The 21,528-nt window shown below is 41.3% G+C and overlaps 1 protein-coding gene across 6 annotated transcripts in view; it reads right to left on the reverse strand.

The window, feature by feature from the left end:
* Positions 1 to 21,528, reverse strand: part of PHF20 (PHD finger protein 20) — a 138,386-nt gene that overhangs the window by 91,521 nt on the left and 25,337 nt on the right. For 5 of the 6 annotated variants that reach the window (XM_036824328.1, XM_036824327.1, XM_036824323.1 and 2 more), the window contains 2 exons: positions 5,891 to 6,062; positions 4,925 to 5,009 (listed from right to left, as the gene is read on the reverse strand). In XM_036824328.1, coding sequence (XP_036680223.1) covers positions 4,925 to 5,009; positions 5,891 to 6,062 — 257 coding nt within the window. Of the gene's footprint in view, positions 1 to 4,924; positions 5,010 to 5,890; positions 6,063 to 21,528 lie in introns of those variants that run through there. The other variant, XM_036824329.1, reaches the window with a different exon arrangement.

The raw sequence follows: 21,528 nt of genomic DNA on the forward strand, positions 1-21,528 counted from the left end.
CAGAGGGATGGGATAAGTGCATGTTTGCAGGCAACCTCCCCCTAAGTCTTTTCCTCTTAGAAATTTTACATAATGGGCTTAGGTTCTGTAGCCAACAATTTCCAAAAATGCTCATCTAGTCCAATTCCTTCTCCCATTTCTAACTGCTCAGATGAGTCCAGAGCAAGGAGAGTGAACTGCTTATAATCATCAAGCAGGGACTGGGACAGGGCCTGTCTCCAATCAGGGCTCTCAAGACACCACCCGGCTCCAGGAAGTACAGACCATCTACACTCACCCTACCGTATCAGGTGCACGTACACACACACTCCACCAGCGAGCATCTGGCCCTGACAACTTCTGCTGTTTAAGGAAAACCCTGCTCCAGAGAAGCAGCCTGGTACTGTAGGAACTGCAGTTTCAGGAAACTTGGAGCACCACAGACCTCCATTCAGACCTCAGGCTACCATTTAGCTATATGCTCTGTAACCTCAAGCAGTTTCTCCTGTGAGCTCAGTTCCTCATCTGTAAAATGTGGATGGGGTTGACGGCAACAACCTTTCCATGTTTGTGTGAAGACTAAATGAGATCAGATATGGAAATTGCTTAGCAAAGGGACTGTCACAGAGCAAGGGATCAATATGTGGTTCTAATTACCATCATCTACCAAGTCACTTTGAAAGAGAACCCCCTTCCCCCCCCCATAGAAGATAGGAGCCAAGCTAGCACCTGCATGTATGGGCCTAAATGGTCCTTTTATCTCTATTCAAAGCTGCTCATAGTCCCAGTGTTCCCACATTTCAAATGTAGGATCAGTTACAGCATGAAGAAAACAAAAAATAGTAACTGCTTCAACCAGAGACTCTAGAAATAAGACCATTTCCATAAAATCTCCCAGTTTAAATGCAGACTCTAGGCAATGAACAAAGAGATTGAACTGGGGTACAAGGAGGGGACGAGGGGGGCACGTGACCCAAGGATATGCATAATTTTAAGGAAGAGGGACCTGATTCGCCTGCACACTCAAGTTAACCACAGATCAACAGGAAGGAATGATTCCTCATTTTGTTGTAAATGTGAACCTACTTTCAGTTTCCCCCAGAGAGAACGCCTTGCAGAGCAGGGGCACAAACCCCCTGACAGACAAGCGGCTCTGACATCCTCGGCATAAAAAAGGGAGCTGAGCAGAGGTGTGGTCAACTCACCAGAGATGGCTTCCAAACAGATTCCCTGGAAGTAGAATCCCTTCTTTTTCTCCAACACAGACCAAGGATCTAACAAGGCTACCAGGTGTGGCTGCCTTCACACAAAATGATGCTTAACTGCCATTGCCAAGGAATCATTCCAGATGAAAAGGGCTAAATAACATGGCATTGCTCTCCCCAGTTTCCAAGTGCTAAATAACTCCCTTAAGAAACTCTAAAATTTGCTATCAAAAACTCAACAGATGACAAGCTTCTTTTCTAGAAATAAGACATTTCTTGACAACTTATTCATGTAAAACAGATCTTTTGGGTTTTTTTTTTCCCTTGTGTTCTTCCAAGCTTCTGGTTAGAGAAAAAGAGAAAAAAAAGAAAAAATGTGTCTAAAGTCCATCAGTGTTAACTCCCTGTGACAGGGATGAAGGAAAATACTTTAACAGTTCAAAAAATAATAGTGCTGAAAGCTGTCAATGAAAGACTGAACGTAAAAGTAAAAAGTGTACATAGTTGTAAAAAAAAGGAGTTTTTAAACGTTTATTTTCTATGCACTTTTTAAATTTAAGTGATAGTTTAATTAATAAACATGTCAAGTTTATTGCTGCAAAAAAAATAATTAAATAAAATAAAAAATAAAAGTTGCTATCTGGTTGTGATTCAGTCATGCCGGATTCCCAATGCCAGCAGCCAGTGCTCTCCACTCTGGCTAGGGCCACTACCCACCAGCCTGCTCAGTCAACGCTCAGCCTCTGCAAAACCATCAAGGAGGTTAAGAACGGCAGAAAAATCAGACCAAGCCTTCCCAAGATGAAGCTATAGAAAGTGACTTCACTATATCCCCAGCCTCCTCCTAGCAGCACCAAAAAGAATAACTTTTACAGGAAATAAAGGCACCACCTTGCCTGCAGAGGTTCTTCTCACAGCACCATTAAGCCGTGGTGGCCCCTGCTACAGACGGAATGGAGGCAGGGCAGAAAACATCAGGGAAAGAGTGAAATTAGAGTCCAGCATTGTCCCTCCCAATCCTGCAATTGAACTACTAGAATAAATCATGAGCTAGAAACTGCCAGCTCCCCTGGATTAAACCTAACCCAGGGGCTTCCCTGGTGGCGCAGTGGTTGAGAATCTGCCTGCTAATGCAGAGGACACGGGTTCGAGACCTGGTCTGGGAAGATCCCACATGCCACGGAGCAACTAGGCCCGTGAGCCACAACTACTGAGCCTGCGCGTCTGGAGCCTGTGCTCCCAACAAGAGAAGCCGCGATAGTGAGAGGCCCGCGCACCGCGATGAAGAGTGGCCCCCGCTTGCCACAACTAGAGAAAGCCCTCGCACAGAAACGAAGACCCAACACAGCCAAAATACATAAATAAATAAATAAATAAACCTTATAAATAAATCTGTCCAATCTTAGCCGGTTTTGACCACACAAAGTAAGATTCCTTTAAAAAAAAAAAACCTAACCCAAAGGCAGCACCTAAGAGTCATTATTTCATCTCAAAATCAGGCACAGATCTGAGCACCCACAAAGGCTAGCTTTCCTTCCCAGTCCACGAGGTAGCAATAATGCCACACAGCTGGTTCCATTAACTTTAAGGATTGCCGCTCCCCCATGTCCCTCCTTCTCCTCCCTCTTCCAATTAATCTCAAGAACCAGAAAGGATGGCAGCATAATACAGGACTTCAGACCGAAGAACTCTGAGGAAAACAGGTTCTCCCAAAAATATCCACTCATTTTCAATGTCCTCCAGTTAACTAAAATTCACTGAACAGAATTTGAAGCTTATAGAACTAATATATTAGGGTAGCAAATGACCACTGTAGGAACAAATTACCTCAAGACTCTCCCTCCTACAATTTTAGCTCATGGAGGAAATAAACTGAAAAGATTTTTTAAAACAACTTGCAAAGCTCTGGTTGCCAAAGTTTAAAAGACATTTAAAAACCTTAATTAACTACGGCCAATAATTCGGCCAATGACTTTTAGTCCTTAAATGATCACTTCAAAAGATTTCAGACCCAGGGCTTCCCTGGTGGCGCAGTGGTTAAGAATCCGCCTGCCAGTGCAGGGGACACGGGTTCGAGCCCTGGTCCGGGAAGATCCCACATGCCGCGGAGCAACGTAGCCTGTGCGCCACAGCTGCTGAGCCTGCCATCTAGAGCCCACGAGCCACAACTACTGAGCCCACGTTCTACAACTACTAAGTCCGCACGCCTAGAGCCCGTGCTCTGCAACAGGAGAAGCCACCATGATGAGAAGCCCACGCACCGCAACGAAGAGTGGCCCCCACTCGCCACAACTAGTGAAAGCCCGCGTGCAGCAACAAAGACCCAATGCAGCCAAAAATAAATAAATAAATTTATTTTTTAAAAAGTACTGGCTATATTACCTGTGCTGTACAGTCCATCATTGTAGCTTTTTCTGCTATGAGTTTGACTTGATTTACCCCATATTAAGTGAGATCAGTCACCCTTTTTATAAAAATGGACCTATAAATTATATTTAATGAGTGTCTGATATAATAAACTATGTCTTCCACTAAAAGGATTTAAAGCAGTTTAATAACATGTAAGCTTTCCTTTAAAATAAATTTTTAGGTTAAAGTGATACATATGAAAAATAGGAACAGGATTTTATTTTGAACACTGGCTCATATAAGTAACTTAGGGAAACAAGGGACTATCCAAAAAGACTTAATCAACCATGAACAGGAGGATCAGTAACTGTTTAGACAACTTAGAAGATACAACCTTGCTTTGGAGGCCTGTGGTAGAAGAACTGTGGTTTAAGGATAACCTACATCTGTCAACCCACACTGGTCTAACAGCTGCCGGGACTGGGGGTGGGGTGAATGTAGCAAGAGAGGAACTAAAATTTCTGCTACATGCAAACGTATGTTCATTTTTGACCATTTCAACCCATTCTCAGACAAAACTTCTTGGTCACCCCGAAGTCCAGCAGAGTGCTGAATACATACTTGAATAACTTCACTGAATGAAAAATCAATGTGGCCTTAGAGTCACCCCTAACACTGGTACTAAGAGGTCTGTTTGCCCTAAACATTCACTGTAGGAATCATGGACATACCACAAACATCTTGGTAGAAAATGGTAAAAAAAGGAAAAAAGGTATCACTTGAACCCCCAGTGTGTTCTCTGTGTGTCAGGATGCTGACCACACATATTACCTTCATGACCCTCCTCTTCTCTTGCCTTTGTATTAGCAAAATGAGCCTCTTTGGGACATGTTCCCAGTCCTGACTCCTCACATGTTCTAAACTCTGGCAAAGGCATTCCAGCTCAGTGCTCTAAATCCCAGTACCCCAATTTCAACTAGTACCTCTGACACTACAGACCACTCTCAATCACCTTGCATCCACAAAGCACATTTTTAAGAAAAGTTTGCTGTTTGCTTCATTTCTAGGCTGTTCACAAATAACTAAAAGGATTATTAGGGATTTATTTCATCTATTATATTAGGAACTCCTAGACCGCAAGAACCTACACACTTCCCAGCAGAGTGACAGATGAACCATGACTGTTTTAGAAGGCAAAGAACCAAACTCCCCCTCTTTAACCTACCTTTCTCTCCATTTATAATTTCTTCTTAACTCCTGACAGAGTAATTAACTTAAAGAAAGAGGACTCCTAGGCAATAAATACATACTGAAAATACACTCTCAAACTCCAATATTACAAACTCACCCCTACGTCAAGAGTAGAAACAATTACAACTCAAATGCCTTACCATCCTTGTTAACAGCAGTGACTCTGGCTGGGTAAAAACGACAATCAGACCAGCAAGCAAGGACCTGCTCATTTATTTGAAATTCCTAAAAAATATTAAAAAACAAAAAAGATCCTGTTACCAATCCAATTTCATAGGACATACATAGTAACAGAATTCATAAAAGAAGCTGAAATTGACAAGGGCAGGAAGGGGAGATGGCTACTGGGATGGAGGAAGATATTTCTGCTGTTCAGCATTGGGAGCCAAAACAAAAGGGCTAGACACAGACTTTTGCCATTTTAAGAGTTCTGGACAGCCATAGCACAGCACCAATGATAATCCTATCCTGTCCCTGAAAGTGAGTCTAAGAGCCCAGGACCACCAGGGAACACACCAAGTACACAAGCTGGAGGGAAAGAGGCTACTTCATCTTAAGGGAAGCAGCTTCATGCCACCTAACACCATCCACACTTTTAAAGGGTCTTTTGACAAAGGAGGCACTCATTCACCATTAACATTTCATACTGTTTTCCCAGCCCACAGTTTGTATTGCTACATTTTGAAGAATGAATATTCTTCAAGGTCTTATAAAAGCCCTTAATATGAGGCTAGCACAATGCTCCACATGGAATGATTGCTTAATAAATGATCAGACAGCAGATGAGCTTACTAAATGATCTAAAGGGACACAGTGGTGTAAAAGAGAGAGATAAAGTTCCCATTCATCATCAATGCAGTCTCAACCAAGTTAGTTTATGAGCTGTCAAATCAATCACGTCATACAAACAGATGACAGCTGAGATTCTTCAACAACCCACCCCCCACACCCCCAGGGGCCATGGAGATCTCAGAGTTGCACTACAAGCCTAAATAAGGATGGTCCCCAGCTGCTATAGACTTTCACACTAAACATCAAAGGCTGGAACGTAAAGTACCTAATGGCTGACCCCACTAATTACTGAATTGCCCAGATCTGTTACTCACAGATGATCCTTCCTCTTCATGTAAGCCCTCTTTCCTCAGCTGTATTTTCTCTAAAGGGCGTAAATAAGGACTGTCCCAGCAGAACCATTCATCATAACGATGGTTCCAACGCTTGAAATGGATGAGTACTTTTCCTTCTTCGTAATCAATATCTTCTATGTGAGCTGGATACCTGAGTCAGGAAAAAAAAAGAAAATTAAATGCCTTTAATACCCACCCAAAATAATCAAAATGATACCCTTCCAAACCTCTTCCCAAAGGAGTAGGTCTCAAAGTACTAAATAAAACCTATCATTTAAAGGTTCTGTGTCATTGTGTCAAATTGAAAATTATGAAGGCTAACAGACCTGGGGTTCAAATCCCATCCAGGATATTCCTTAGTCTGTGATTAAATTAACCTTTCAGAGCCTGAGTTCCTTCATGTAAAGTGGAAGAAGGATACCCAACACACTGTGTTGTAGTGCAAGTTAAACAAGATGACATATATACAAGACCCAAGCACAAAGGAGGCAGGAAGCAAACATTTAACAACTAGATTATATTTTACATGTGTTAAAAAATTCAAATGACCATGCAGCCCAGATTGTGTTAGTCTCAATTTTAAGAATTTTGTTATCTATATATTGGAATACTATGAAGTTGTTAAAAAGAAGATGGCTCTATGTCATGATATGGAAAGCTCTCCCAAGATGAACTATTAAATGAAAAGAGCAAGGTGCAGAACACTGTGTATGGTAAGTAAGCTACTGCTTATTTTTTTAACAAGATGAAAAAGAATATATATATTCATACATGCTTAAATATGCATAAAACATCTAGAAGAATACACAAGAAACTAACACTGGTTACTTGTGGAAGTATGGTCAGTTCACTAGATGGGCTCTTTCAATCTCCAATCCACTCTTCTAGATTGAGAGTTGGGGAAACCAACAACTACATTTGCTTGACTCCCTTACAATTGGCAATCAAGGTCATGGAGACCTGTGGATTTGGAAGCAACTGTAGCGGCCAGACCCAGTGCTCCAGTGCAGGACCTCTCAAACTTTCATGCAATGCAAATCATCAGAGGATCTTGTTAAAATGCAGATTCTGATTCAGTCGGTGGAGCTAAGGTCTAAGAGCTTTAAACAAGCTCCCAGGTGATACTGACATGCTGGTCTGCAGTGGCAAGGGTCTAATGTCTAGTCACTGCAGCAATGGTGGGGGTGGCAGTAGCAGTAATGAATTCCTGACCTCCAGATCACAGCTCCAGTGGTGGGTCCTTCAAATTTATACTCTAAGAGCAGCCCCCTTGGGTCCCACTCCTCCAACTCTTCCAACAATTTTGTAAGTAGCAAATTTCTTGTGTTAAATCCTTTTGTGGTTCAAGTACCCAGAATGGTTTCTGTTTCCAGCATTAAACCTGACTGATACAAGAGGGGCACTGGGTATAGCGGCAGGGAGGGCCAAAAGTGGGATGGAGACCTTTTGCAGTATACCTTTTAATACTTTTTCATTTTTCAACCATATAAATGTATTGCTCATTCCAAAAATAAATAAATGGTTAAAAATAAAGAAAAATAAATATGCAATTGTTCTCTTAAATACACTTGTATTCATCAGAATGCTATTCTAGATTGAGAAAGTTTACATTCTACCTATTCGTATTTTCTCCCTACAACTTGGACACTCACCATTTCCTTCTTCTTAAATCTAACACTTAGTACCCTACTGTCCTAATAAATATGTGCTACCTAAATGAAAAGGCCTGCTTCCTTGTGTCATCTGTACACTGTGTCCTCTTCAACCCTACACTAGTATCTGCTAAGGCAGTACGCTTGGAGTTAACCAACCATAGTAGGTTGCAGACACTGGGCATTCAATAAACATTCAGCAAATGAATTCTATTCTCCCTATTCTTCCCAAAGGTCGAGTGTCTTGTCAATTCTTCAAACCCAAAGCTCTCAGACTGCAGCTACCCATTCCAATTTCAGCCACTCTCTAAGTTCAGGCCCCAATCACTTCATGTGGGTATTTCTCACACAGGACTGACAGGGTATGCTTTTCAAAATCCCTAATAGTATTATGCATACATTAATTGCTCAAAAAATATTAACAAAAGGAATAAACAGCCCTGAAACTAGTCCCCCTACTCCAATCCAACTTACACACAGCTGTTATAAATATAAGCTATCCTGACAACAGACTAGCTAATTGTAGGATCTCGTGAACTGAGTAGTACAGTACAATGGTAGGACATAAAAGAGGTTTCCCTAAGTCTATTCCTCTCTATAAAATGAGGAGAAGGATATGGATATCTCAACTGCATTCCTCTTGCCCTCTCATTCAGTCAGCCTACCAGAGACTAGTAAGCCTCCCTAACTCACTCCTATTCAAAGCCCTTTCTTTAGTGGTTTACTATCTCTAGCAATAGTTTTCAAACAGGTCTTTGGACCAACGCGCAGAATTAATTTTTCACAGAACTAAATTTATTTAATTTATAGAACTTTCCTTTATACTAAGATCACATTCTTTCTAACTTTTTGGTGCTTAAATATACTTTTGAAATTAAAACAATGGTAATTGTTTTTAATCCTTACTAATATTATGCAGCCATTAAAAAGAATAAGGCAGCTCTCTATGTACTGATTTTTAAAGATCGCTAAGAAAAGTTGGGTGGGGGAAACAACTCAAGATGCGAAACGGTATTGAATGCACTACCATTCATTTGGGGGAGGGGAGAGAGCCAATACATTCGTACCTGTTTTTAACTGCGTGGGCTATCTCTGGAAGGATGATCAAGCAACCCGGTTTGCCTCTTGGGAGGGGAACTGGATAGTTAAGGAACTGGAGAGGAAGTATGAGACTTATTTTATTCAATATATATCCTTTTGTTTGTTTTGAATGTTGTACCATGAGCATGTATTAAATATAAAAAATATAATTAGATATTTATTTTAAATATCCTCATTTGGCAAAATAAAAAGTTGGCACCTCAGTACAACCCCACAAAAATTCTTTTGAATTTGCACTTGGTCAGTGCCTTCTAAAAGTCTGGTAACTCTGGATCCACAGAAATAACTGCAAAATCCTAGGCTAGTAACTCCACTGCGCACACTCAGAGTATGAAGGACCTCTGGGCCCTTAGCTAGCCAAAAGCTACTCCCTTGTTCAAAAACTTCACAGGGCACAGGCATCCCACTGTCTGCAGACTACACAAATCTCTCCAGGAGGATCAAGAATAACCAAGGGGTCAGTAAGTTTTCCTAAGAAGAAGGTGGTTCTCCCTACTTCTCTAAAGTGTGACAAGGATACAAGTCACTCATGGTGGATGGGGAAACCCAACTGCCATTTCACAGAAAAGACAAGCAGTTGATCTTAGAGATCAACCCAGTAAGGCTTGGTGGCTCACAACTGCACAGCTGCCTTGGGGACAGCTCAGATTCATCAGCCAACAGAACGTTATTAAGTGACTTTGATCTGGCCAGTCAATTCCAGGTCTTGGAAGAAATTATAAAATGTATGTGGTTCTGGCCCCTGCCCTTGAGAAGACCCAGACACCAACTAAGTTTTAAAACTACTCTGTGGATAGACATTCTCCCAAAGAGGAAATGCAGATGGGCAACAGGCACATGAAAAGATGCTCAGCATGGCTAATCATCAAGGAAATGCAAATCAAAATAACAATGAGCTATCACCTCACACCTGTAAGAATGGCTATCATCAAAAAGAACACAAATAACACATGTTGGCGAGAATGTAGAGAAAAGAGAACCCTTGTACACTATTGGTGGGAATGTAAATTGGTGCAGCCAAGGTGGAAAACAGTATGGAGGTTTCTCAAAATACTAAAAATGGAACTACCACATGACCCAGCGATTCCACTACTGTGTATATATACAAAAAAAAAACAAAAAAAAACCCACTAATTCAAAAAGATACATGTACCCCAATGTTCACAGCAGCATTATTTACAATTGCCAAGGCATGGAAGCAATGTAAGTGTTCATCAACAGAGGAATGGAGGGAGTTCCCTGGTGGTCCAGTGGTTAAGACTCAGCGCTTCCAATGCCATGCCCCAGGTTCAATCCCTGGTGTGGGAACTAAGATCCAACAAGCCGCACAGCGCAGTCAAAAAAAGGAATAAATAAATAAATAAATAAAATATTTATTTTTAAAAAAACAGATGAGGGACTTCCCCGGTGGTACAGTGGGTAATACTCCACACTCCCAATGCAGGAGGCCCGGGTTTGATCCCTGGTCGGGGAACTAGACCCCACATGCATGCTGCAACTAAGAGTTCACATGCCACAACTAAGGAGCCCGTCTGCTGCAACTAAGACCTGGTGCAACCTAAATAAATATATAAATAAATATTTTTTTAAAAATTTAAAAAAAAACAGATGAATGGATAAAGAATATATGGTACATATATATACAATGGACTACTACTCACCATAAAAAAGGAACGAGGGACTTCCCTGGTGGCGCAGTGGTTAAGAATCCACCTGCCAATGCAGGGGACACGGGTTCAAGCCCTGGTCCGGGAAGATCCCACATGCTGTGGAGCAGCTAAGCTTGTGCGCCACAACTACTGAGCCTGCACTCTAGAGCCCGCGTGCCACAACTACTGAGCCTGTGTGCCACAACTACTGAAGCCTGCATGCCTAGAGCCCGTGCTCCGCAACAAGAGAAGCCACCGCAACGAGAAGCCCATGCACCGCAACGAAGAGTAGCTCCCGCTCACCGCAACTAGAGAAAGCCTGCGTGCAGCAATGAAGACCCAACGCAGCCAAAAATAAATAAATAAATAAATAAATATATTAAAAAAAGAAAAAAGGAATGAAATTTTGCCATCTGCAGCAACATGGATGGACTTGGAGGACATTACGCTAAGTGAAATAAGTCAGAGACAGAAAAATACTGCATGATACCACTTACATGTGGAATCTAAAAAATACAACAAAGTAGTGAATATAATAAAAAGAAGCAGACTCACAAATACAGAGAACAAACTAGTGGTATGGGTCGGGGGAGGGGAAATACAGGGATGGGAGAGTGAGAGGCACAAACTACTGGGTGTAAGATAGGCTCAAGGATGTACTGTACAACACAGTGAATATAGCCAATATTCTGTAATAACTATAAATGGAAAGTAACCTTTAAAAACTGTATAAAAAATTTTTATTAAAAAAAACCCTACTAGAACCAACAAGGACCTACTGTATAGCACAGGGAACTCTACTCAATATTCTGTGATAACCTATATGAGAAAAGAATCCAAAAAAGAATGAATATATGTATATGCAAAACTGAATCACTGTGCTGTACACCTGAAACCAACACACTGTCAATCAACTATACTCCAATAAAATTAAGAAAAAAAAAAAACTACATTAAAAAAAAAACCTACATGGTGGAACCACGTGAAATAGCTGATAATCAACTGCTTTTCACTGACAAAAATAGTAATTTTATCTGGTTCAACCTAAATACTGGAACAACCATGAAGGAAGCTGGAGAAGATGCAGCAAGGTTAACAAAAGAGGAGATGTGAATGGAATCTGTATAGACAGAAAAGGGGAGAGAGAATTTCCAACTTCAACATGTAACTAACAGCCACTGATGAGACTCTAGTTTCCAAACTAACATTGCAGCTGGGAGTCACATTTCTAATGGAAATACTAGCCAGAAAGGAGCAGACATTAAAAACCAAACTGAAACAAAACTTAGCTCTGGGGAGGAGAGAGGGATTGGGAATGGCCAAGAGACTTTTGCTTGTGGTTTTAATTTTTATAAGGATTTAGTCACAAAATACCTGTGTAAGCAAAAATAAATACTTTTAAATTAAAAGTTTTGAAAAATATTTAATGGGCTGATATCAACCAGTAGCTTCATGGTTCTTGGATTTATATGCTGCTTGGCACATCCACAAAACAGAATATTATGCAGCTGTAAAAAAAAAATGAGAACAAACTATGAATTGACAAAGATTTCCAAATTTTAAAAAGTCAAGCTATAAAATCATGCATATCTTATACCTTTTGTGTTACAAAAGAGGAAAATAAGAATATACAGTATATTTTCTTTTGCTTAAATATTAAATAAAGAAACACTGGTAGAAGGACTTCCCTGGTGACGCAGTGGTTAAGAATCCACCTGCCAATGCAGAGGACACGGGTTCAAGCCCTGGTCCGGGAAGATCCCACATGCCGCGGAGCAACTAAGCCCGTGTGCCACAACTACTAAGCCTGCGCTCTAGAGCCCGTGCTCCGCAACAAGAGAAGCCACCGCAATGAGAAGCCCGTGCAACGCAACGAAGAGCAGCCCCCGCTCGCCGCAACTAGAGAAAGCCCACACACAGCAACGAAGACCCAATGCAACAAAAAATAAATAAAATAAAATTTTTTTAAAAAACCAAAAAAAATTGCAGAAAAAATAAATTAAAATAAATAAATAAAAATAAAATTCAACCTGGGGGAGTTCCCTGGTGGTCTAGTGGTTAGGATTTGGTGCTTTCACTGCCGTGTCCTGGGTTCAATCCCTGGTTGGGGAACTAAGATCCCGCAAGACATGCGGCACAGCCAAAAAATAAATAAATAAAATAAAATTCAACTTGGAAAGGTCGGATAATCTAAACTTCATAGTAAATTAGGTTACTATGGTGACCTTATCTTAAGCAAGTGGTATAACTGGTCACTAAACCAAGAAGCCACAGAAGGGCAGTGTAGCCAATCAAATGTAAAGACACAAGGAGAATGACAAAAATTAGAGAAAGAGAAATTCATCAACTCCCCTGACATTTTCTGAGTACCCACTCTGGGCCAGGAAGTGTACCAGGGTTTGGAAATACAGAGCAAAATCTATAAAGTCATGTGATCACAACAGCTGACATAGGCAGGAAGACAATGTTACAAGGCACACGGGGCCTTTCATTTCCTCCGACATATACTGCCTTCCCATACCTGGTCTGTTCACTTCACCTGAATCACTTTCCCCTGCCCACTCTTCCCAGGAAAGAGCCTTACCCTCCTGCAGCCTCAGAATCCCTATTTCAAGTAGCCCCCGTCTCCTTCCAATCTGTGTCAGTCTCCTGCTTGCTTCCTTCATAAATAACATTCGACCCAATCTGTAATTATTTCATTTGTTCCTCTGTTTACTTGTTTATGTTTATATGGCCTGCTTCCCCAGGATATTATAGACACCCCTAAAGACATCTATCTCTTACTGCAGTATCCTCAGGAGGAATAAATGTATAACTATACACACAAATAATTGTAATAAAGCATCACAGGTGCAACTACAGAAGACTACTTAAGATAGAATAGGGTACCAAGGAGCAAAAGGCTAGTTCTAAGGCAGAGGGGGAGAGGAAGGAGGCTGAGGAAAGAGGGCCAAGTCAACTAGTGAAAAGGAGACAGTTGACTCAATCCTGAAAGATGAATAGGCATTTTCCAGGTGATGAAGGAGGCAGTGAGGCTGAAGAGTGTTTCTGGGAGAGGGTGTAATATAAGTAAATCAGCATAGGTACAGAGGAAGAGAAGAACAAAGGAAGATAAGGAAGTACAAGAAACTGAAGGTGAGAAAAGAAACAGCAACTCTGTGTAGAGAACTATGCAGGAACCTTACGGATTCCACACCTATTGTACAGATGGGCAGCTGGCCCTAAATGACTGTTCCCCCAATAGCAATCCATGGACCACTGGGTGTTAGTGAACACAGAGCTGGTGGTCCACAAGGTCTCCTTGAGGAATGTTTTATTGTGCTTTTCCATAATCTAAACCATCTTTATTAGAGCTTCCCAGCTGAGATGCCACAAATGGATCAGAGGTGAGCAACAACATGAAAAAGGTTGAGATGCACTGATCAAGATGACCACCATATAATCAAGTCCTACTAAAGAATTTTAGTGTGTGTGTTTGCTATTAACCTGGCATTATATGATCACTCTCCAAAGGCAGCTGTAGTGGTTTTAAAATACATCTGCAAATTTGACACTCCTTCCCTCCAAAGGTGGAGACTAATTATCCTCCCCTTGAATGTGGCCTCATTTCTAACAAATAGAATGTGGCGGAAGTGATGGTGGAGTACTTCAAGTCTGGGTCATAAAAAGTGCTGCAATTCTACACTTCTGGGCAAACACCCAAAAGAATTGAAAGCAGGGACTCAAACAGTTATCTGTATATCAATGTTCATAGCAGCATTATCCATAACAGCCAAAAAGTGGAAGCAATCCAAGTGTCCATCGACAGATGAATGGATAAACAAAATGTGATATGTTCACACAGTGTAATATTATTCAGCCTTAAAAAAGTATAAAATTCTTATATATACCCTACAACATAGATGAACCTTGAAAACATTATACTAATGAAATAATCACAAAAGGACAAATACTGCATGATTTAGAGTGGTCAAATTCATAGAAACAAAAAGTAGGATGGTGGTTGCTAGGGGCTGGTGGGGGAAGAGAATGAGGAGTTACTGTTTAATATGTACAGTTTCCATTTGGGAAGATGAAAAAGTTCTGACAACATAGGGAATATAGCCAATATTTTATAATAACTACAAATGGACCATAACCTTTAAAAATTGTGAATCACGATATTGTACACCTGTAACTTATATAATACTGTACATCAACTACACTTTAAATACATACATACATACATACATACATACATACATACCTACCTACCTAGTTCTGGAGATGGGTGATGGTGATGGTTATACAACAATATGAATGCACTTAATGTCACTGAACTATACACTTAAAATGGTTAAAATGGTAAAACTTATGTTACGTATATTTTAACACACATACACACACACAAAGCACTGCTGCTTCTTGGTTTCCCCATTCTGGGGGAAGCCAGGTGCCGTGTCATGAGAACATTTTAGATGCCTTACGGAGAGGTCCACGTGCAACCAGAAGTCTCCCTACCAGCGACGAGCACCAGCTTAAGACAAACATAAGACTTCGACCTAGAACCCTCCATCAGGCTGCTCCTGAATTCTAGATCCACACACTGAAAGGGTAATATTTAGTGTTGTTTTAGGCCACTAAATTTTGAGAAAATTTGTTACACAGCAATACATAACTAACATAGTAGCATTTTGCCCCAATGCTACTAAAAGTGGGATCCACAGATAGTACATAGGTTGGAGGCAACAGTCCCTATGTTTTTTTGAGTTTGAGACACACTACTCTAAACTACCAGATAAGCCAATCTCCCCTAGAGCTCCACCAAGGAAACGAGAGGGCTGTGGGACAGTGAAACCCACACCAAATAAAAGGGAATAACTCCACCTGCATGTCCAGAAAGGCAAAGAACAGTCCAGGTCTGACACAGAAATACAACGTTGGCTTGTCCACAATATATGACCTCAAGTCCCAGGAAGGCTTGCTGCTCAGAGTCTTGGCTGCTTCTGTGCAAAATTAAGCTGCCCAACACTGCGCACTGTGCACATGCTTAAATTAGAGCAGCTAGATAGTGCCTGGCAGAAATCTGTTTGGTCCCCCCACATACACACCAAAAATACAAACTGAAGAAATGTTACAGGGGGAAAAAGAGGAACAGAAAGGATAACAATTTCCCTCTGATTTCCTACTCCAACCGGTCAGCATTCACTCACATGGCTACTAATAACCAATGTGTGTAGTTTACTCTAGGGGTTATAAACTGCCTTTACATAAGGTATCTCACAGGATCTTTACCACCATCCCATGAGGGCTTAAGGAACTGTTATTATCACTGCACCCATTTTACATTTCTGGAAATGGAGGCTCAAAGAGAGTGACTAGGAAGAGGTGTAACCAAGATCAGTATCCAAATCTTCTCACTAAACCCAGTGAAGAGCCTTCTGCTCTTAACCTGACTTCACGTACAAACATGCTTGTAGTAACACAGGTCCACAGAGGTATCTTTTGTGTTAGCTACCTAATGGTCTACCTGGTGGTAGCCCATAATTTGCCTAAACTTTCCCCCAAGGTTTGGGCATTCAGGCTGCTTCCAGATTCTTCCCTATATACAGAGCCTTTCTGCAAACATACAGCAATCATTTACTTCAAGAATCAGACTGTACCTCTCTATTCCTGGCTCAGGGCACACACCAGAAGCAAACGACCTCTATGCACAAAAGTAACATTCTAAGCCATCTCCAGCCTTTGTGGAGAGGGGATGGAGATGGAAATTGTATTTAGTGTAAAACAAAGGGCTGACTATTAAGCTGCAGAAAAACTGTGCTGTTTTGGATGCCTTAACTCTTTTCCTACCCCTTCACCACTTCCATTAATCAACATCGGACACTTCTAACTCAGGAAATGTCTTGAATTCATCTCTCCTCTCTAAGCTGACCATTTCTCACAATTGAATAGTCAGTACATCCAGGTTAACTCCTATACCCCTCTACCAGTACTGGCAAAGGGCCAGATACAGAGACACTCAATAAATGTTCGGCGACTGAATAAACACCACCACTTTTCAGTTCCTAGAAAGGATCTGACCATGTCTCTCTCCTGCTTAAAATCTTCCTTTTTAGCCCAGTCTCCCACCACTCCTGATCTGTCCCCTCTCCAGACTCTGAGAACACACCATATTCTTTGAACCCTCAATACTTTTGCTCACGCTGTCCCTTCTGCCTGCTCTCACACTTCAGTCTCATCCTGGAAATCTTATCCTTTAATCTCACTTCCTTGCATATACCCTCAACTCCCTGGCCCCTCTTGCCCTCCATCATACCTGCCTGGACAAACCCCAACTGTAGGTAAATCAGAATCCCCACATTCTCCACTCCTGCACCCAGGCAGCTGATTATGCTGGAGAATACGCACACGCTAATGGGTCTCACTTTATTTTTCTTTTTCTTTTTTTTTTTTTTTGGCTGCCCCATGCGGCATGTGGGATCTTAGTTCCCCAACCAGGGATGGAACCCAAGCCCCCTGCATTGGAAGCGCAGAGTCTTAACCGCTGGACCACCAGAGAAGTCCCTGATGGGTCTCACTTTAAATGCATGGCCACAAATAGTGGTCCCCCTGGGGGTGAGGGGGGCTGTGTGACTGGGTATGGGAAAAAAGGTCTTCTGAGGTGCCCAGAATGTCTGTTTCTTAATCTGGGTGATTACACGGGTATATCCATGTATAAAAGTTCATCAAGCTACACACATAAAATATGTGTACTCTAATATAAATTATAGCTCTATGAAAGTTCTTTAAAAAATAAACATTTTGGGGACTTCCCTGGTGGCCCAGTGGGTAAGACTCCAGGCTCCCAATGCGGGGGGCCTGGGTTCGATCCCTGGTCAGGGAACTAGATTCCGCATGCATGCCAAAACTAAGATCTCACGCGACACAACTAAGACCCGGCACAGCCTAAAGAAAGAAATATTTAAAAAAATAAAAAATAAACATTTTTAAGGAGTAGCATCTTTTCTCTCTTCTTAATTCAATGTCTTACAACTGTAAACTGCCATAAAAATCATTATCAAAAAAGTTTTTTTAAAATTCCAGGGCCTACCACTGGCTGCTGAGTGGAAAAGAACCTGAGGAGGAGGAGGAGTCCAGAAGGACGCAGGAGACCAGTTAGGCAGCTACTGCCGAGGTTCACAAGATCCACAATGGGAGCCTGGGCCACAGTAGTAGGGTGAAGGTGGCAGCCAGTGTCGGAGTCAGGACAGATTCTGCAGGTGGATCTGACAGGATGAGCTGATGGCCTAGGTGATGGAGTGGAAGAGAGGAGCCAAGGAGGCTCCAAGGGGCCTCTAAAGGTTTTGCCTGTTGGGTTCTGTATAACTTGTCTGTTTTTATCTTTTACTCAAAATCATCATCATCCAGAACCTAGAAGCAGCGACCCCTCGGTAGCAAGGGACATACCTAGAACCCAGATCTCAGCATCTAACACCATTTTCCAATAAAAGAAACCAAGGCTCTTTGGAGAAACAGCTGATTCTCAGACTAGGGCAGGAAATATACACAAGATGAGCCTGGGATATTTTGTAGTGCCAGAAATAAGGAAGTGTTAAACACAAAATTATGATGGGAGTACAACAAAAGGACAAAAGAGCCAAATGAAAGAGCTCCCAATATAAAAACAGGAGCAACAAAATAAATAAAGTAGTACTGGATTATACCCAAAGTCTAAAATAAATGTCTGAGTCCATACTGATATAAATAAAATCATCAAAAACAAGGAAAATCTAAAAACTAATACAGGACTTCCCTGGTGGTGCAGTGGTTAAGAATCCGCCTGCCAATGCAGGGGACACGGGTTCGAGCCCTGGTCTGGGAAGATCCCACATGCCGTGAAGCAACTAAGCCCGTGCGCCACAACTACTGAGCCTGTGCCCTAGAGCCCGCGAGCCACAGCTACTGAGCCCGCGTGCCACAACTACTGAAGCCCGTGCGCCTAGAGCCCGTGCTCCGCAACAAGAGAAGCCACTGCAATGAGAAGCCCACGCACCGCAACGAAGAGTAGCCCCCACTCGCTGCAACTAGAGAAAAGCCCGCATGCAGCAACAAAGACCCAATGCAGAAAGAAAGAAAGGAAGGAAGGAAGGAAGAAAGAAAAATAAAAATACTGGGTGTACATACAGATGGGAACTCTCTGTATTTTCTTTGGAATTTTTCTGTAAATCTAAAACTATTCTAAAGTAAAAAGCTTATTGAAGCTTATTGGAAAAACTTCATGACCACCAACTTCCAGTGGACCTTAATGGCACTTGATGGCACCAGCGATCCTACCACATTTCTCACATCCTATCCCTTTTCACTCTCCTAAATGGTATTGCATACCTTATCTTCTTTCCTCAAACCCAAGACCAAGATCTCAGCTGAAGATTTTACTTATTTCACTTAAAAAATAAAAACAATCAAAAAAGAATTCCCACTGCTGGTGGGAATGTAAAATGGTACAGCTGCTGTGGAAAACAGTTTGCAGTTCCTCATAAGCTTAAACAGGCTAATTACCATATGACCCATCAATTTCACTCTTAGGTAGATATCCAAGAGATATGAAAACATAGGTCCACACTAAAACTCATACACAAATGCTCATAACAGCATTATTCACAATATCCAAAAAGTGAAAATGATACAAATATTTATCAAATGATGAATGGATAAACAAAATATGGTATATCCATATAATGGAATATTATTCATCCATGATAAAGAATGTTGATACATGCTATAACACAAATGAATGTTGAAAATACCATGTTAAGCGAAAGAAGCTAGTCACAAAGGAACACGTATTATTTGATTTGGTTTCTATGAAATGCCCAGAATAGGCAAATCTACAGAGACAAAAAGTATATTAGTGGTTGCCTAGGGCTGGAGAGAACTAAGGGAAGTGATTGCTAATAGATATGAGGTTTCTTTTTGGGGTGATGAAAATGTTCTGGAATCAGAGAGTGGTGATGGTTGTACAACTTTGTGAATATACTAAAAACCACTGATTTGTATGCTTTGAAAGAGTGAATGGTATGTAAATTATATCTCAATTTTAAAAATAAAAACTAAAAAAAGAGGGAAAGAAAAGAATCCCTAAGGGCTGGCAAAGATACAGAGCAACTGGGACTCTCATACATTGCTGGTGGAAATGCAAAATGGAATAGCCACACTGGAAAACAGTTCAGCAGTTTCTCATCAAGTCAAACACACACTTAACCTATGACCCAGCAATCACACCTTGATATTTATCCAAGAGAAATGAAAACTTACTTTCTCGCAAAACCTGTATTCATGTTCATTCATATTCACCAAAAACTGGAAACAATTCATTTCTTCAAACAGGTAAATAGATAAACTATACATCCATACAATTTAATTCTACTCAGCAATAAAAGGAACTACTGATTCATACAAAAATATGGATGAATCTCAAATGCATTGTAAGTGAAAGAAGCCAAACTTAAAAGGCTACATATTGTATGACTCCATTTATACGACATTCTGGAAAAGGCAAAACTATATGGACAGAGGACGTATCAGTAGGTGACAAGGGCTGGAGGCTGCAGGAGAGGTTGACTACAAAGGAACACAAGTCAGTTTTGTGGGGTGATAAAAATGCTACATTTTGATTATGGTGGTGCATGCATGAATGACTGTATGAGTTTGGCAAACTTCATGGAACTGTACGCTGAAAAGAGTGGATTTTACTGTTTGTAAATTATACCTCAATTTAAAAATACAAAAAAACACATGCTCCCATCACCAACTCTACAAGTAAACCTTCATCTCTACCTATATACCCAGTTTCCCTCTTCCCCTCATAATAAATGAACTATCTGCTCCTATCAATGGCCAATTCCTCCCACTTTGCATCACACCACAGTTCCTTCTCTCCTGTTTTCCTTGAACCCATGCCAATTAGGGTTTTGGTCCCCACTGCTCCATTAAAACAATTCTTGTCAAGGTCATCCACAACCTTGATGTAACCAAGTCAACAGTCACTCAATCCTCATTTTATGTGACCTACCAGCATCACAAGATTGAAGTGATTACTCCCTGCTTCTTGAAACACCTTTTCCACTTGTCCTCTAGAGCAGGGGTCATGTCCCCCCCACCCCTCCCCGACCCCGTTACCATCCACAGCCTGTTAGGAACCGGGCTGCACAGCAGGAGATGAGTGGCAGACTGGCGAGCGAAGCTTTATCTGCCGCTCCCCATTGCTCCCATTACCACCTGAACCATTGCCCCCTCCCCCACCCGGGTCTGTGGAAAAATTGTCTTCCGCGAAACCAGTCCCTGGTGCCAAAAAGGTTGGGGATCGCTGCTCTAAACACCTCCATGGATTTCCTCCTGCCTCAACGGTCACTCCTTCCCAGTTTCTTTTGCTGGTTCCTCTTCATCTGCTAACATCTAGACACTGGAAGGCACCAGGGGTCAATCCTCCTTTTTATCTATATTGACTCCCTAAATCAGCACTGTCCAATGGAACCTTCTCAGTGGAAATTTTCTATGTCTTCATTCTCCAATACGGTAGCCACTAGCCACTGAGTGCTGGATATGTGCCTAGGGTGACTAAGGAACTGAATTAATTTTATGTAAATAGCTACTTGTGGCTAGTGGCTACTTTTCTGGACAGTGCAGCCCTAGAAAGCTCATCCAGTCTCATGGCCTTAAATCCCATATACTTACAAAAGAAACATCTGATAAAGAACTGTTATCCAAAATATACGAAGAACTCTTAAAACTCAACAATAAGAATACAACCAACAAAAAAAGAAAAGCAACAACCAACCAATTAAAAGATGGACGAAAGACCTTGACAGACACCTCACCAAAGAAATATACAGATGGCAAATAAGTATATGAAAATATATTTGACATATTTCAATAGAGAATCACAAATTCAAATAACAATGAGATACCACTATATACCTATTTTAATGGCCAAAACCCAAAACACTGACAACACCAAATACTGGCAAGGATGTGGAACAACAGGAACTCTCATTCCTAGGTGGCAGAAATGCCAAATGGTACAGCCACTTTGAAAGACAATTTGGTAGTTTCTTGCAGAATTAAACATACTCTTACCATATGATCCAGTAATCACACTCTTTAGTATTTACCCAAATGAGTTGAAAAGTTATGTCCACATAGAAACTTGCACACAGGACCTCCCTGGTGGTGCAGTGGTTAAGAATCCACCTGC

The sequence above is a fragment of the Balaenoptera musculus genome, chromosome 15 (assembly GCF_009873245.2).
Source record: "Balaenoptera musculus isolate JJ_BM4_2016_0621 chromosome 15, mBalMus1.pri.v3, whole genome shotgun sequence".
NCBI classification, from domain to species: Eukaryota; Metazoa; Chordata; class Mammalia; order Artiodactyla; family Balaenopteridae; genus Balaenoptera; species Balaenoptera musculus.